This window comes from Coturnix japonica, chromosome 3 (genome assembly GCF_001577835.2).
Source record: "Coturnix japonica isolate 7356 chromosome 3, Coturnix japonica 2.1, whole genome shotgun sequence".
Lineage (NCBI taxonomy): Eukaryota > Metazoa > Chordata > Aves > Galliformes > Phasianidae > Coturnix > Coturnix japonica.
The window spans coordinates 14,735,767-14,750,623 of record NC_029518.1 but is presented as its reverse complement, the minus strand read 5'-3'; the positions used below and the strand labels follow the sequence as shown (position 1 = coordinate 14,750,623).

Sequence of the window (14,857 nt, the reverse complement as noted above, 5' to 3'; positions counted from 1 at the left end):
GGTTTCAAGTGCAAGTAAGGAGGTATTTCATCTAAAAACACCACTACACAAAATATTTTGCTCTGTTTGGGTTTGGTTTGCTTAAAAGGAGAAACAAGTTGTTTGTGATTTGTTCTGCACTGGGATAAAGCGGCAAGCTGTTAAAACTTGAGTTTGCATTTTGGCTGGGGAGAAGTTAAAAGGTACCAAAGCAAAGCCCTCCTCTACTCTTCCTCACTATTACATGTCTGAGCCCATGCATCCCTGTGATGGCACCATACATTCAGGTAGCAAGATTTTGGTGGGCTAAAGGACAATCTAAGTATGCGATATCCCAGACAAATGTGCTGGAGTGCTTTTGCTCTGGATTTCCATGCAGTGAGGGATCGGATCCTTTTTGACAGGCTCCAGGCAGAGCCCATGTTGCAAAGCGTGTTTATGTTACCCGCTGGCAGAGTGCTGGGCAGCAGTCAGGGAGGCTGGTTGCAATTCTCTCCTTCCTAAAGCTCCCTCATTCTCAGCCATTGAGAGAGGAGCCCTGCTGGAGCCTGGTCCAAGAGGGGAGCCTTGAGGATAATGTCACACTGCCTGTCTTTAATGAGGGGGAAAATGAGGGGAATTATAAGTCAATCAGGTGCACTTCAGTTCCTGGAACAAGTAATCAAATGGATGACTTGCATGCATTTAGGAAATAAAAAGAAATAAAGCGAGAGTCAGCCTGGTTTTGTCAGGAACAAGCTGTGTCAAACTGGCCTCATTCCCTGCTGTGGTGGAGGAATTCATTTTGTGAATTGAGAGGATGATCAGACGTACATCTTGACTTTCAGACACGGACACTGTGTCACACTGCACTCTTCGAAGCAGGCCAGGAGACACGGTTTGTGTGGAAGATTTGAGAGCAGTTCTCTGAATACTTTTTTCTTTAATTTGTTATGAAATTGAAGCTACAGTGAGAGATGTTTTGTTTGGCTCCTCCTGAAACTTGTTCTGCTCAGTATTGTCATTCAGGACTGGATGATGGTGGGCAAGCAGCCAGTACAGCAAGAACTGGAAGAAGGCTTCTGCCCTCTCAGTCAGGTGTGTGGCTGTGCCCATGGCTGAGTGAAGGCACTGTTACCTGCAGCTGCTGAGAATGGGGTCTCCTGCTGCAGCAACCTTTGGCCTCTCAAGGACTCACTGACAACCAGTAGCAAGAAATTACCTGTGCTCATACTGCCCACTCATCACTCCTTTGCTAATTGTGTTGTTCAGACCCTGCTGTAAGCACCAGATGATTGCATGGTCACTGCACTGTACATTTGGCTCCCAGAGACTTTAGCTGTCACCAAGGCTCGTCTTCTCCATACAGGGCCCATCCCAGGGTAGGTTCTGCAGTTGCTCTCATTAGGAAAAAGAATGGAAAGTGTTGAGAGACTCAGAAGAGCAGAGCATCCCCAAATGGCTGCTGACCCTCCATGAGATGGAGTGAATTCTGAGGGCAAATTGCTTACTTAGACCCATTATTGTTTTTTAAAATCCAAATAGAGCTGCACCTCAGGCTGTACTCAAGGTAGGCAGGCCAAGATACATAGCACCCACATGTTGCCTGTGGGTACAAGCCAGCCTGCAGAGAATCCATCAAGTGTAGTTTTCCTGGTTGTAGGACTACAAACAGATGGCATATTCTAGGCCATTCCTTTTTCATACAGCCCATGCAATAGCAGTGCCACTGAGGAGAAGCAGCATCACCTCTTGGCCTTGGAGGAGTTCAGCTTAGGGACAGGAACATCAAAAACAGAGGAGGATTCCCCTGTGCTCTCTAAACAAGAACCCAAAACAAAGACAATCCAATTCAAACACAAAGATCTCAGATAAACAGAGCCTTGAAGAAGTCTAGCCCTGGTCTGAACGTTCAGTTGTAGAGCAATGTTCTCTGTTCACTCCACAGCCCTGATTTATCCATTCTTTTCTGGTTCTTCATGTGTTTTGGATATATTGTCTACAGTTACATTTCTCCCTCTCTCTTTCTTTCATGTTCCTTTGCCTCCTTTTGTTCACCATCAAAGTTTCACAAGGTAAGTTTGTTTCTGTTCCTCCTCCTCAGCCTTGAATCCCAGGGCAGACCCCAGCAAGCAGCGGGTACCTGTCTGGGGTGAGGAGTTCAGGGCTGGCTGGGGCAGGTGCTGCCCGCTCCCAGCTGACATCCAGCTGTGTCTGAGTGCCTGTCTGTCTGTCTGCCTGTCTCTGTCTGTCCCAGTGGATGTGGGGGCACAGGAAGGATGCTGCCTCTGGCCTGCAGCCGGCATCCCCAGCCTGCGAGCCAGGTGCCCACATATCCCAATGGTCCCACAGCAGAGGGAGGATGCCTGAACTCTCATTGGAGAACCAGCAACAGCCCACCAAGGTGTTGGGCAGGTGTCAGTGTATTGCTATGGCTGTACCACAAACCAGGGTCAAAATGTTTCCTGGTGCCCTGGAGCACACTGCTCTGCTTTCAGAGAATCCTGAGCAGGGACACAGTCCCAGGGAGGTGGTTGGTCAGACAGTCTGTGTGGGAGTTGGTTGCCTTTTGCCTCTAAACAATTTGGTAATGATTTACAGAAGCACAATTGCAAGTAAACGTGGTTAAGTTGTTGATTCAGGGCCCAGATGCTGATCTTGGAGCTGTCTGCTTTACCAGACTGTGCCTCAGCTGTATCGCTGCACGGGAACAGAGCACTGCTTTGCACAAAACTCCAATTGTTACATCACGAGTACAGTGGCTGTTTTCCCATATAAACTATTTCATACGACAGATAAGTATTTTAGTAACTAAATTTAGCATTGGAGAGCTCATTTGACTTACTCTGGTCATGTAAAGAGAGATAAAAGCTCTGCCATTGCAGCTGGCTTCCAGCCAGTTGCAAACCAAGAGACAAGCCTGAAGGGAGTTTTGTGGTGTGTTATTAAAGGCAAGGCTGCACAAACAGCAAGCAGTGGGGCCCTGGCCCTGAGGAGCTGTGGTGAATAGAACAGGACACTTGAGCCCTTGGCAGGTGCAGCTTGTATACAACTTAGTGGTGATGTGCACTGGATTTGCTGCTGAAAAGCTCCATTTTCCCCGCTGCTGCTGTGCCCTGACCAAAGCACCTCATTCTGCTGGCCTGAAGCAAAGCAAACGGGTAATGAAGAGGCAGCGAGAGCCTGTGAAGGACTGAGGTTACTTGCCCTGCAGCCACAGGCACCCACAGCACTCCGGAACCCCTTGCAGAAGCAAAGCCAAGCACTGTGTCTGCCACCAGCATCTGCAGGGCTGTGTGCTCAGGTGGCCGTGCCCGTGGTGAAAAGGGGCAGCAGGGAGGTGGCAGCCCCAGGTCTCCTCACAGGGGTACCCCACGCTCCTGGTACAGCCGGCTGCGGGCCCTCCATAGGGACTGGCACTAACCATGTTCCCTTCCCATCCTCCTCACAGGCTCCAAGGAGCAGGGAATCCCACAGCAGCTGTAGTGGCTGGGACAAGTATGTTCAGAGAAACACGGCGAGCGATGTCCTTGGGCAGCTGTAGGCCATGGACCTTCTCATTACCCTTTGTCTCTCTTCTTCCTTTTGTTTTGTGCCTGCCCCCGGTCCACCTGCCTGTCCAGCGGAGCGGCGGTACCGAGCACCCGAGGGAGACTTGCACTGACTGAGCAGCAGAGATGGGGCGAGCGCACCGCGCCTCAGGACTGGCCCCAGCGAGCCAGCGATGGGCGGCCGAGGAGGAGGAAGAAGAGGGTGCCAAGGGGAGGGAGGCCCCTGGGCAGGGTGGCACCTGGTCAGGCAGTGGCACCAAGGGGGTGGAGATGCTGCGCTCTCTGCTGTCCCAGCAGGAAGTGGCCAGAGCTGTTTTGCCTCCTGTTTCGCTCGCTGTTAAAGAAAACCAGTTGTGAACATCAAATGCCAAGGAGCTATTAATAGATATGTGTACAGTCTGTAAAAGCAAACAAGTTGTACAATTTTTCCCCTCCAAGAAGCCATTCTTGACTGCTTCGTGGCAACAAAGGGCTCAGCCCGGCCTCCTCTGCTGTGTATTTATGATGCTCGGCAAAGCTCTATCATTGCAAACGTCCTAGAAACGTGCTTCCTGTAAATCGTGTTGTGCTGCTGAACTGAGTTGGGCCATCCCCTCCTTCGATCCACGGGCACCATGCAAGCACCTGCCCCCACCAGCCCTGGGAGGCTCCTGCAAGCAGCAGACAGGGCACCCCAAGCTTCCAAAAGCTCCTGCTGTAAAGGCTTTTCCACCTCTTCCCCTGGGAGGGATGTGCTGGCAGCATCTCCTTGCTTTGGAAATGGATCCCTGCAGTGCAACCCACGGTACCGGCTGACACTGCAGCTCTGCTCTGCTACCCAGGGTAAGTACCTGGGGCCCAGGGATCACACATCCTGCAGTGCCTGTGGTCTGCAGCCTAAGGCTCTTTGGGCATGTGATTAGCAAGAAAATAAGGTATTAACAAGGAGAGAATGGATTTATGAAAGAGTCTTAAGGTTAAATGTAAACTGATATTCCACAGGTCCAGCTATTCTCAGTAAGCCTCTCCACCTGCAGGCAGCAGTGAAGTGGGCTCTTGGTGCCAACAGCTGCTTCTTGTTAAGCTGGGCTGAGGTGTGCTTAAGAGGAAAAGCAGCACAGCTGTCCCACCTCAACGCTGTGCACAGCAGCAGTGCTTGGGAAATCCATGCCAAGTGAATGAGCTGTGGCTGCACTAGGAAAAATCTGAGAGCAGCCTGCTCTAAAGCCAAGAGATGAGTTCCTCAGGATCACCCTGGTATTATAAAGCAGCCAGATAAACCCTTAGGGGGCAGAAACCCTTCCCAAGGCTTGAAACAGGGGCAGCAAGAAACCAGCCAAGTATCACCCAGGAACAATGTGTTTCAGTGCCCACGAGGATGAATTCATTTGCAGAAGGATATGAATATTCAGTGGCCACTCCTCTGCTGCAGTAAAAACTGCTCTTTTTGGGCGTGCTGCAGGAGACCAAGAAAAGTTGTGTGGTCTGGGAGAAATGAGCTGAGGGCTGGAGTCAGGATAGTCTGAGCTCTGCCAGTGATGTGCTGTGTGTCCCTTGGCTCCTGTCCTTCCTTCACCCCACACACTGCAGCCCAGCTGGAACATGCTGGTGAGAAAAGCAATGCAGTGAAAGCACAGATATAAATGCTGCTCTGAAGCTCTCCCCTAAGCAGTGCTTTTCATTGTTATGTTTTAGGGCCAGAAGAATCACCCAGCACCTTCGTTCCTCCCCTGCTGCAGGTGCACGTTGCGTCCTGTAGGTCTCACCTGTGCCTGAAGGAGCAAAGCCCCGGCCCCCTCCTCACTGGACACATCAGCTGATGCTTCCACCAGAATATTCCCCTCTGCCTCCCTTCACAGTGCAGCAAACACAAGCAGGCTGTGCTTCTTGCTGATCTCTGCACACAATCCAGCTGCCAACCTGGACTTAGACGTGCAGCACTGAGCTGGCTCCGTATCATCCCTCGCTTTGTGAGTATAAGTGTTTTAGGTGCAAGTGTTACAGCTAAAGAGCAATAGTCACTTCTGAAGACTGCGACTGCTTCACCACCATCAGCCAGCAACAAACTATTTTCTGCTGCTCTTTTCCTGATTGTGAAAACCATGTCTTTCAAAAAGGGCTGCAATGGAGCAGTTTCAGCCAGGCTGAAATGCTGCTTTACTGCTTGTCGGGAAGCACTGTCAGGTAGAGACCAAACCCAATGCCTTCCTGAAGTTGTGGTGTCCTCCTCTTGCCCTACCACTGCACAGCACCACAGGGGCACTGCACCAGGCTTTGTCCTACAAGTACGCTTCTTTTTTGATCTATTCAGCCTGAACAACACCTTCTACATGTCGACACCAACACTTCATTGGCGCTCAGAATGGCCCAAGAAGAGCCATAAACGCAGACAAACCTAATGTTCCTTCCAGCCTGCAGTGGAGGCTTCTCCCAGGTGCTCAGTGGCGATGCATCCCTGTGGTTCCCAGCTGAGGTTTCTCTGTTTGTGCACACAACTCACTTCCAGGCAGTTTGGGGATTGATTTTCCTACCTGGAACTCAGCATTTCCAGTTTGCCTGTGTACCACCCCAAGTGACCGTGGCACCAGATGAGCTGGGATAAGTGCAGCAAGCCCAGCAGGAGCCCGTACCGCCTACCAGCCATCCTTTCCCCCATCGTCTGTAATTGTGACCTCTCCCTGCACTCACCCAGAGGGCAGCAGCTCTCCCTTGGTATGCCTCTGCCCTAGTGAGGAGGGAACTGATGCCAGCGTGCATCATCTGCTCCCTATATGGAGTTGGTGCTGGTGCCCTAACGTTCAGCCTGTTTCTGTTTCTATGCTGGCGCCCGACCTGATCCCTGTAGTCATGGAGGAGGGTTTGTGTGCCCGCTGATCTTGCCAACTGGTTGTGCTGTGCTGTGTTTTGATACTGTGGATTTTCTCTCTCTCTCTCTCTCTTTTTTTTTTAAGTTAAATATATTCTATTGCTGTACAGCTGGAACGAAACACATTCTCTTTATGTAGCCCAGAGAAACTCTGCCAGGCCTGAATTTAGATGAGGTTTCTTCCCATGGGGCAGCAGAGGTCTGGCTGGGGTCCTCACTTCAGTGCGGCCATCTCTGCACTGCTGAGACAGTGAGAGCAAAGCCCCCCCTGTAGCTGGTGGGGTGCTCACCTTCACACTTTGAAACGACTCTGGTCACGTTCCCATAGATGAGCTAGTGCCACTGGGCAGGTGGGCTCTGGGGAGGGTATGAAGTGATCATGGTGTGGCTGTGAGAGTTTGCAAGGGAACATCACAGCGGCGAGGAGGAGGACGGCGGCTACGAGCCCAGCGGGAGCACCACGTTACACCGCGGGAGCTGCAGCGATGCTGCGGCACCACCTTGCGGCTGCGGCCGTGCAATGCCCCGCAAACACGGGAGGGGAAGAGAGTTGAGAGGGTGTGAAGCCTGGGTGATCCCATCTGCTGCCCTACAGCCTGCGGCACACAGCTCTCCCCATTAGCCCCTTCACGCACTGACCTCCACGTGCATGTGGTTATAGGGAGGTGGGTGTTGCATTGGGGATGCACAGCAGAGGGGGGCCAGCACTACCAGCAAGAACAAGAACATATTGTTGGAGGGCTGTAAAGTTGTGCTGGCATTTCAGTTCAGTATGGGACTGCAAAATGGGGATCTTCATTCACATTGCGCTCCTTCAGTAAAGTAAACCCTAAGTAAAAGTGAAACTGGAAATGGATTTGGAACCAGACACGTAAGTAAAAGAGAAATGGTAATATAACTAGAAGTGGAAATGGCTGCAGGAGTGGAATCAGACATAGAAATGAAAGCAGGAGTGGAAACGGAGCCATCCCAAACCATGTTGAGCCCTTATAAGACAAGCCAGGCCAAACAAAGTGCTGTGCTGAGCTTTGCTGACTTGTGCTAGGCCAGCTGGAGCTGTACTAAGCCATGCCATTCATGGTCAAACCAACCCCATCCATTTCAAGCCAATCCAATCTGAACAAACCTGGCCCAACTCACGACAACTTGAGCCAAGTCGCTTTGAACCCTGCTGTGCCAGTCTGAGCCACACAGAGCCACACCAAATCATGCCAGGCCAACTCCACCTGATCCATTCTGAGCCCTGTCAAGCCAAATTGTCCCAGGCTGACCCAACACAGGTCAATCTGAGCGGAGCCACGCAGTACCAAGCTGTGCCAATCCTACCTGATCTTTTTGGAGCTGAACAGACCAGTTCCAAGCTAGGCCAATCCATGCCCAGCCACACTAAACCAAGCACTGAATCATGAATAAATCATACTGATCCAAGCTATGCCAAGCCAAGTTGTGCTGAATAGTGCCAGTCTGAGCTCTGCTGGACTGTGCTAGGCTGATCTGACCAGGGCCACTTCAAGCCAAGCTGAACTGACCCTGTCCAACTTGGTCTGAACCATTCAGTTTTGACCTAAGCCACTCACCCATGCTGTGCCGAGCCAGCCTGACCTGATCCAACACGAGCCAACCCAAGTTGTGCCATGCTGAGCCATTCTGAACACTACTGGGCTGACCTTACCCCGTCTGCTCTGAGCTGAGACAAGCTGATTTGGAGCAAACCAATCTTGACCAGCCTCCAATCTCAGCCTGATACAAGTTGCAGCATTAAGCTTGTTAACCCTCACTGATGGACAGCCCAGTCACTTGTTCAGAAAACAGTAAGAATCTCTGCCCTTGTACCAAGTAGATAACGATGATATACTGAACTCCTTGTACCAAGTAGATAAGGAAGTTCTGCTTGAATCAGCTGATTTTGTGAAAGCCAGTATTGTGCGATCAAGGCAAGGAGCTAAACGAGCATGCAAGACTGACTTTATATCAGGCAAAAAGGTAACAACTGCCTCTAACTAGTTTTTAGGACCTGTGAAAGGTATTAATCACAAGACCGGTAGTATGGAAGAGAAGCTTACCCCATCTCAAAGGCAAGGACTCACTGGAACCTTCCAGAGGAAAGCAATCTCCCAATAGAGCTGTTTCTCTCCCAGCTGCTAGCTCTTAAATGAGATTAGGGTGGATCCAGTCACACAGGTGGATTGCTCGCACCTGTGCTCCCAGGGCTAGCTACACCTCTTCACCAGATGTGCAATCACTGGTTCAGGCCATGACCCAACAGCTCCCATACAGAGTTCAACCAGCAAACACAATAAGGAAGAGTACTGACTTCATCCAGAGGGCTGTGGGACCACCACCACAAAAAGTCTGAACATGTGCGATGAGGCAGAACCCTACGTTAATGATCTGGGGGGAAGGACTGGACAGGTACATGCTACTCGGGAAAACCTTTGAATAATCTTTTGTACCAGGGACATACAATTAGGTGGAAGGATCCCCCTGTGCACTGGTGCCAAGAATAAAGAATGCCTGCTTCCTAACACTCCAGTCTGAGACCTAAGAGCTTTTCATGATCAACCAGTTTATGGTACCAAACCAAGCTGCACCAATTCGAGCCAAGCTATTACAAACCATGCCAGGCTGACCCAACCCAAAGTGCCCTATGCTGGGTAAAGCTGCCCTGACTTAAGCCAGCCCATCCCAGGCCAACCAATGATCGTGGGGGTCAATGCCAAACATCAAAAGGTCCCAGGTCAAGCAAATGGGGACGCAGGAGATGCACTTTATTTCACTCACTAGAAACCATTTGTAATGAGAAACATAATTCCATGCCTACTTTGTTTGGATAGACTGCAATGCACAGCTGGCCATTCTAAGACTCAATACTCTTCTCTGCTGATTACAGTTAACATTTGCTCGTATATAAAAACAAAGAGAAATAAATAAATAAAAGGGACAGGGGAGAGAAATCACTCTTCAGTGGCTGCCATATTCCCCCAGAAAACAAAACAGTGTTGGCTATCACTCTATTTAGATTTCTGAAGATTCAGTTTGATCATATTGTTTGTTCTGCTGCAGGCTGAAACATGTCATAAATCCTAGTAAGGAAAACTACTTTATTGACTGAGGTTGAGGTACAAAGACAAATTCTCACAATTGCTTTTTCTTCACAGATCTAGTCAGTGTGTTATATGAAGATGCCAAAAAAAGGTGGTGAAAAGTGCTTATTTCTGACTTCAAAACCAATATAAAGTCATTAAAGATGTGTATGGCAGCAATTAGTAACCCGTGTGTTTAAGAACATTATTTATTTGTTTTTATAAAGAACCTTATCTTTAAACAAATTAAAAATACATTGAAAAGTCTCTATATATACACACAGTACACGTTCAAACTTCATTTCACTGTGATGCCATGGTTCAAGCAGAAAAACATAGTTCTTTTTCACAAACCCAGTTGCATTACAACCATCTTCTTCAGTCCAGCAAACCATGCTGCCAGGAAGAATACTTCATTTGTTATTTATCACCTGAACTGTTTTTCGGCCATAGTGGTAGTAGCTGTACGCAGAGGTTACCGTTGTGAAAGCTGTGACGCACCTTTGAAGAGAACAGCTCCTGTAAGCCATCTGAATTCAAGCATGACAGTAAACATTAACTCTTGTATGAGAGAAGACAACAAATCTGCTTCCATATTTGTAGCACCTGTAATTATTACTGGCATGAGAACTGACAGACACAAGTAACTATCCCTTTAGAGCAGGGAAGGGGATTGTTAAAAGAAAGTACAAAAGACTTGCACTTATTTTTATTTTAAGAGGTCCCACAGCTAAAGCACAAGTGTTGGCTTCAGCCTCTTTTGGTCTTTTCCCAGACATTAGGTAATAACCAGACTTTATTTCCAAATTAGCAGTGTTTCTCTGTGTCAAACGCTGACATCATTCAGGTGTGAGTCAGTACCAGCTCTCCGCCAACACACTGCCAGGTTCATCTACACTATTTTTAGAGTACTCTCACACAGTACCCTGGTAAGTCACACCTAGCTTTCCTTCACTACTCACAGCGTGGAAACTCTCATAAAGTCCCACAGAAATAGCAATGTGTGTCTTTCACAGATGCAGTTTTCATTTGATGCCTGTCCTTCCTATAGTCAAGGAGGAATTGCTGATGTTTAAAAAGGCTGCAGAAATGTAGATTCTAGGGTAGCAGGTACAGTACAAAGCAAAGTAAGAAAATACTTCCTATCTATTTTTACTGATATCAAGATTTCCTTTTTAGGGGCACATATGGCATGAATATAAGCAACCTGTGTAGCCTCACTTCCCACTCCCTTCTTTGATACTAATCTGAATACACCCTTTGTACTTGTGTGCACCACAGCCTTTCTAAAGTCTTCCTTCTTCACTGCTATTCCTGGATCTTAATGAGCCTCATTACATAACAATATAGAGTTGCTACATCAGATAAGAATAAATGTGTAAACACTCAGCCACTGGGGACTGAGATCATTTGAGCAATGCCTTTTGTTTCCCACAACTGGACTAATTTCAATTACTCATTTCCTAAGAAGCACATTACATTATTTTAAATGACCAAATGAAAGATGAAGAGATAGGTTACCATAACGTCTGCAGATACACGCTGTCAACATAATTGAAAACAGGAGCTGCTAAAGAAGCCGCCACCAAAATCAGCTGAACTGCTGTATTCATCTGGTAAAAGCAAAACAAGAAGCGTGACCAAAACGAAGTGTACTACACAGGGAATACCAACATACAGGTTTGTTACTTGTTTAAATATTAGTCTATGTACTACTAAAATCATAAAATCATAGAATCACAAGGTTGGAAAGGACCTACAAGGCCATCTAGTCCAACCGTCCTCCCATTACCATAGCTACAGCAAACCACTAAACCATATCTCCTAGCTCCCTGAGCCGCTCCATACAGGACTTGTGCTCCGACCCCTCACCAGGTTCCGTTGCCCTTCTCTGACATTTCCAGGCCTCAATGTCTTTCTTGTTAGTGTGGAGCCCCAAACTGAACACAATACTTGAGATGCGGCCTCACAGAGCTGAGTACAGGGGAACGAAATCACCTCTCTGCTCCTGCTGGCCACTCTATGTTCTCTAACAGCAGATGCTGTTGGCCTTCTTTGGCCACCGTGGGCGCAGCTGCTGGGCTTCATTGCTTCAGCTGAGCATCAAACACCCCATGGTCCCTTTCTCTTCACAGTCATCCAGCCAGCTATCCCAAAACTATACACTGACATGGGGTTATGTGGCTAAAGTGTGGGACCTGGCACTTGGCCTTGTTTGAGCCTCATGCCATTTCACTTCGTCCAGCCAATCCAGCCTATCCAGATCCCTCTGAAGGGCCTCCCTACCCTCTGGCAGACTGACACCACCTCCCAGCTTGGTGTCATCTGCAAACTTACTGAGGGCACACTCAATCCCCTCATTTAGGTCATCGATGAAGATATTAAACAAGATGGGCCGGGCCCCGGAACCAACCCCTGGGGGACACCACTTGTAACAGGTCGCCTCGAAACACCTTATACTCTTAAAATGTCCATGTCTTGATTGGTTCTCATGGTGAAAACCTTTCAGGATTTAAGTTGCATTACTACTCTTACCTTGCTAATGAAGGTTGGTTTTAGCTGGGCTGTAGCGTAACAGGGATTAAAATACCTACTGAGTGTTCTCTGTTGGGAGAGGAGAGGGAAAAATAATTGCAGTTCTAGCATATTCCGTTTGATATACACATTCACACAACAAAAAATCACTTACAGTACAAGAGAATTACACTGCCACTGCCCTTAGATGAACCATTAGCCATCATACAGAGGTAGGAGAAAAAGTTACCAGTAGCTCTGGCTCATCTTACTCAAATTTCTTCTACCAAACACTGTTCTGCTTACAAACCCAGCACAACAACCAGCACTGGGCTGTCCACCCAAGTTTGGGGCAACCATCAAGACCAGAGGAAAGTCTCTTGGTTACAACTTGTTACACACTTATTCTTTATGTATACACGTAAAAACATATGAAAAGATTCAGTAGCACTGAAAAGAGATGACAGGTTCATTACACTTTGTTTGATCTTACAGACTTACCGGTGGAGAAAGAGTTTTGTATCGCACATAAAAAACAGCAGCAATGAGCGCTACGTCTCTCAGAATGATCATGGAAGTAAGTGAAACTGAAAAACCAAGGCAACAGCATCTAGTCAAAAACCACGTCCAAGGTCACAAAGAAAACATGACAAAAAAGGACACAAAACATGAAGCAAGAAATAACCACTGTCAACTTCTGAAACAGTTTTAGGCACAACCGAAGATGTTTAACACGACTTCTGAAAGGGTTTCATCTGATGGCTTCAACCAGCCTAAGCAATCTTACATCTCTGCATGTTACATCTAGCTTTGAAGAAACGACACTTGAAAGTAGCAGCAATGCATTCTGTCTGGGCTGGAGGGAGCTGGGTTTTGTTTGAGTATTCAACAGCAACAAGTAGCAAAGTACAACTGGCAAGCTGCAAGCTAAACGTGGTTTTCCTTCCAGAAACAGAAGAAACCTTAACTTAAATTAGATTTCCTTTTAATACAGTGCATGCAAGCAATGACATCTTCTCACCTGGGATAAGGTTTGCACAAGTTAGGCTCACGTAGAGCACGCTAATGAGAATCTTATCAGCCAGAGGATCAAGAGCACTTCCCAATGCTGATTTCTGATTAGCCCAATTGCGCGCAATGAACCCATCCAACTAGAAAGAACAACATTCAAGAATACTGTGTTAAAAAGCAAAGAATAAAAGCAGGTGTCATATGGTGCTGTTACAGTGAGGTTTCATGAACATCATGCAATCCAGCTACGCTAACTACAAGGAAGCCTGTTAGCGGATCCTTGTCTTGCTCCTCCCACCCCCATCCCATTCTAGATTGTGGAAGTCTTTAAACACATTCCATCTCATTATTTAAACAAACAAACAAACACAAACAAATGCTATGACTGACGTTTTAAAAGGCACACCTGAAATTCACCTCCAATGCACCAGCATGGAGCAGGCAATGCCCACCTGGGCACTACATCCCCCACAAGGGATGTACATCACATTGCTACAAAGCAATACATGTAACACGGTAAACTTCATCTCCTCCTACACAGTGTAATTCCCATGTGAGATAGGTTCTAAACTCCAACACATATCAACGGGATCACAGCAACCCACACTACCCCCGAAGTATTGCCAAACTCACGTCAACATACCAAATCCGTTACGCCAGCCAAAGCAAAGACACCTAGTGCAACATTGAAATTCTCTTCAACGATCAAATAGCCTAAAACCGGCGCCAAACCCATCCTTGCCATTGACAGGATATTCGGGATCGTCCATGGGTTTTCATACTGTAAAGTAAGAAAGCGAACACTTCAGGCCGGTGGTGCGGACCTGCCGTCATTCAGCGCACAGCCGCCATAGGCAGAAGGGATTAGAAGCGCCCCACCGTGTGAGCAGGGCACAACCCGTCCCCGCTCCCGCATCCGACGTACCAGCTCAGCATAGCGCCCTGCCACGCTCCGTTCCCGTGGTGGCTGTGGAGTTGCGGCCCCGCCGCTCCCCGCCCGCCGCGCTCCGGTCCCGCCGAGGGCTGCGCGCTGCACCCAGCGGGGCTCGCGCAAGGCGAATGCGGCTCGGGCCCCCCCGGCCAGGCACGACGCGCCCCCCGCCTCGGCCCGGCAGCCCAGAGGCCCGGCCCCGCCGTACGGCCGCCTCCGCCCCGCGCCGCGGAGCAGCCCCCAGAGCCCCCTGCCCAGCCAAGCGGCGGTCAGCATGCTGCCGGCACACCGACACGACGCCGCACACTACGCGCTGTGCGGCACCGCCCGCCGGAGCGAGCGGCCGCCCGGCGCCGCCATCCGCCTCCACACAGAGACACGGGGCTCGGCGACACGGGGCGAGCCGCGGGATGCGGCCGTGATGCGACAGGGGCGGGGCGAAGCTTTGCGACGCTTTACGGCAGGCACCGGGGCCTAGTGCTCCCCGCAGGCGCACAGCGACCAGAGCCGGCACACAGCTACCAGCAGGAGGCAGGGCATGGCCAACATCCTGCATGCAGGGAGCTGTGCGACGGGGGAGGGCTAAACTCCTAGCTCATATGTGCCTTCACCAGTCCTGGAAGGAAGAAGTGCATGGCTTGCTTTGCCATAAGGCTTCTCAGAGAGCAAACTCTTGTGCTCAGTGCTTGGCCTCTTGCTCCTCCCAGCCATGTTTGCTTTGGCTCGAGGAAGGGTAGGAGTGATTTCTGCAGCCCTGCCCTGCCAGGAGCCTCATCACATTCAGCAAAGGAAAGGGCAAAGTCCTGCAAACATGGAGGTGGAACAGCCCCACACATGGGGCACCCACAAGGGGGAGGCGAAGCAGAGCCCCACTTGTGAAATATCTTGTTGTATTTGTGTCTGTCACAACACTGCCCTGGGGCACATTGTGCAACGGGGAAAGGGAGGGAGGGAAAGGGAGAGA

At 49.2% G+C, this 14,857-nt stretch overlaps 2 protein-coding genes across 7 annotated transcripts in view; one reads left to right on the top strand and one right to left on the bottom strand.

Moving 5' to 3' along the window:
- Positions 1 to 8,402, top strand: part of STUM (stum, mechanosensory transduction mediator homolog) — a 35,689-nt gene extending 27,287 nt beyond the window's left edge. Inside the window, exons 3-5 of one of the 5 annotated variants that reach the window (XM_015857146.2) lie at positions 2,025 to 2,033; positions 3,582 to 4,331; positions 5,228 to 8,402. In XM_015857146.2, the coding sequence (XP_015712632.1) occupies positions 2,025 to 2,033; positions 3,582 to 3,622 (50 nt within the window). In that variant the 3' untranslated portion in view covers positions 3,623 to 4,331; positions 5,228 to 8,402. Of the gene's footprint in view, positions 1 to 2,024; positions 2,034 to 3,409; positions 4,332 to 5,183 lie in introns of all 5 variants that reach the window. The other 4 variants (XM_015857145.2, XM_015857147.2, XM_032443640.1 and 1 more) reach the window with 4 other exon arrangements.
- Positions 8,403 to 9,105: 703 nt separating this feature from the next.
- On the bottom strand, positions 9,106 to 14,321 carry CRLS1 (cardiolipin synthase 1). 2 transcript variants are annotated; one of them, XM_015857066.1, is made up of 7 exons: positions 13,888 to 14,317; positions 13,606 to 13,743; positions 12,973 to 13,102; positions 12,453 to 12,538; positions 11,973 to 12,041; positions 10,959 to 11,050; positions 9,106 to 9,938 (listed from the first exon to the last, which is right to left on the bottom strand). In XM_015857066.1, the coding sequence occupies exons 1-7, from the start codon at positions 14,167 to 14,169 to the stop codon at positions 9,851 to 9,853; spliced, it is 885 nt and encodes a 294-aa protein (XP_015712552.1). In that variant the 5' UTR covers positions 14,170 to 14,317; the 3' UTR covers positions 9,106 to 9,850. The 2 variants fall into 2 exon arrangements, with proteins under 2 accessions (XP_015712552.1, XP_015712553.1); XM_015857067.2 differs by having other exon boundaries at positions 9,855 to 9,967; positions 13,888 to 14,321.
- Positions 14,322 to 14,857: the final 536 nt, after the last annotated feature.

Excerpts from the sequence above, each read along its gene's own strand:
- CRLS1 (XM_015857066.1), bottom strand. The coding sequence starts at position 14,169 with ATGCTGACCGCCGCTTGGCTGGGCAGGGGGCTCTGGGGGCTGCTCCGC. Across the intron at positions 13,744-13,887 it reads CAGGGCGCTATGCTGAGCTG|TATGAAAACCCATGGACGAT; the intron begins GTACGTCGGATG and ends CTTACTTTACAG. Across the intron at positions 12,539-12,972 it reads TTGTGCAAACCTTATCCCAG|TTTCACTTACTTCCATGATC; the intron begins GTGAGAAGATGT and ends TTGGTTTTTCAG.